The sequence below is a fragment of the Cariama cristata genome, unplaced genomic scaffold, assembly GCF_000690535.1.
Source record: "Cariama cristata isolate BGI_N322 unplaced genomic scaffold, ASM69053v1 scaffold1519, whole genome shotgun sequence".
In the NCBI taxonomy this organism is placed as follows: domain Eukaryota; kingdom Metazoa; phylum Chordata; class Aves; order Cariamiformes; family Cariamidae; genus Cariama; species Cariama cristata.
In genome coordinates, this window is record NW_009637202.1 from 388 (window position 1) to 2,028 (window position 1,641).

Below are 1,641 nucleotides of genomic sequence, written 5' to 3' on the forward strand. Positions count from 1 at the left end.
GGGGGGCAGCTGGAGCGTGGCCTCTTGCCGGGTTTCTCCGGGGGCCAGAGCCCACCTTGGGGTAGGTACCGGCCTAATCTCTCGGCTGAAGGAGAGGGCAGCATCGGTGCTGGGGGATTCATTTTTACCGTTGAATGGATGAAGGGGGCTGGAGCAGGAGAGCGCGCAGCCCTGGGGACGGCGAGGGAACGGGGTGAGAGGCGTCACTAGCCGCTCTTACCTCTTCGCTTTTGGGGTGTCAGTAGCATCCGTGTCAAATTCCCTCGGCTGTACACGAAAATGGGGGTTGGGTGTAATGAATTACCTTTTATTTTTCCTTCAGGACCAGCACTAGCTGTCCAAGGTCCGGCTTTTTTTCCACAACCAGTAAGCGACACTAGCGAATGTAATGAGATGTCAAGCCTGTTAGATAGTGTCTTGTGGATGGCAGCTCCAAAGAAAAGGCGCACCATTGAAGTGAACCGCTGCAGGCGAAGAAATCCCAATAAACTTATAAAAGTAAAGGTAATCACCAAATTTCCATGGGCTTTCCACCTTATTCACTGAAAATAGTTTTGTTAATGGTAAACAGGCATGCTGGAGTAAGATTTATACCAATCATTTTTCATCTCACTTATTTTACAGTATCATTATAGTGGTCGATACTGACTAAAAAAAGCATTCTGGAATTTGTTTATAAATAAACTTAAAAGACAGTGTAATCTTCAAAATACTTTGTAACAGGTACATTCATTGTGTGTGACAGTACTCTGTGGTTAAATGAACAGTGACAGTTTAGGTGCAAGCCAACAAAATGTTAATTTTAGCTAAACAGCTAGTATAAATGGAAAAGGTCTATACTTTCTGTGCATCTAGTTGAGTTGATAGGTCTTTAGTCTTCCAAACATCAATAGGCACAATGATTTAGGTATTGACTTCATAGGCTATTTTTAGTAGTAAGCATTTGAAATAGTGATACATTACAGAAAAATTACTTTACATAGAACAATAAATTTTGAAAAGGCAATTGAATTTCTCTGGTATTTCATGTAACATTTGTTCCCTGTTTCTTTTGTTGCTGTTGTTCAAACTACAAAATTTCCTATTTTCCACTGTCTTTTTCAGAGGAACATAGATGTTTGTCCTGAGTGTGGAAACTTGAAACAGAAACATGTCCTTTGTGGCTATTGTTACGCAAAGGTCAAAGCAGAAACTCGACTGATAAGGATGGAAATACATAAAAAGGAAGGAGGACCGTTTAATGCTCCAACTGTAGAGACTGTTGTCCTTTATGAGGGAGAAAAGCCCACAGAAAAAGATGAAGGCAAGCGGATCATTGAAAGAGCCAGGAAGCGTCCATCTTGGTTTGTTCAAAATTGATGTTATAGAACTAATGGTAACAAAAACAGTTGCTATGGCAAGAAAGATCATGGTTTTCAAGAATGTTTTCCTCATTTTGTTCACTCAATGTTGATACAGAAAATCTATGAATTTTTGGGAAGCCTGCTTGAATTGCACCTCATGCCACATGGTTTTGCAATCGGGTGTTGTTTTTATAGCATGCAGTGGGAAATGCTTCTCAGTGATACATCATAGCAGTCAACAATTAAAGAGAAATCAGGTTCTGCCTTGAGTTGGGACATCTGCGTACAGTACACTGAA

General features: G+C 41.0%; 1 protein-coding gene across 1 annotated transcript in view; it reads left to right on the forward strand.

Annotated features, from left to right (window-relative positions):
- MRPL32 (mitochondrial ribosomal protein L32) overlaps nucleotides 1-1,359 on the forward strand; it is a 1,535-nt gene extending 176 nt beyond the window's left edge. The window contains exons 2-4 of the mRNA XM_009708188.1: nucleotides 10-61; nucleotides 323-504; nucleotides 1,105-1,359. Of these exons, the coding sequence (XP_009706490.1) occupies nucleotides 10-61; nucleotides 323-504; nucleotides 1,105-1,359 (489 nt within the window). The remainder of the gene's footprint in view (nucleotides 1-9; nucleotides 62-322; nucleotides 505-1,104) is intronic.
- Nucleotides 1,360-1,641: the final 282 nt, after the last annotated feature.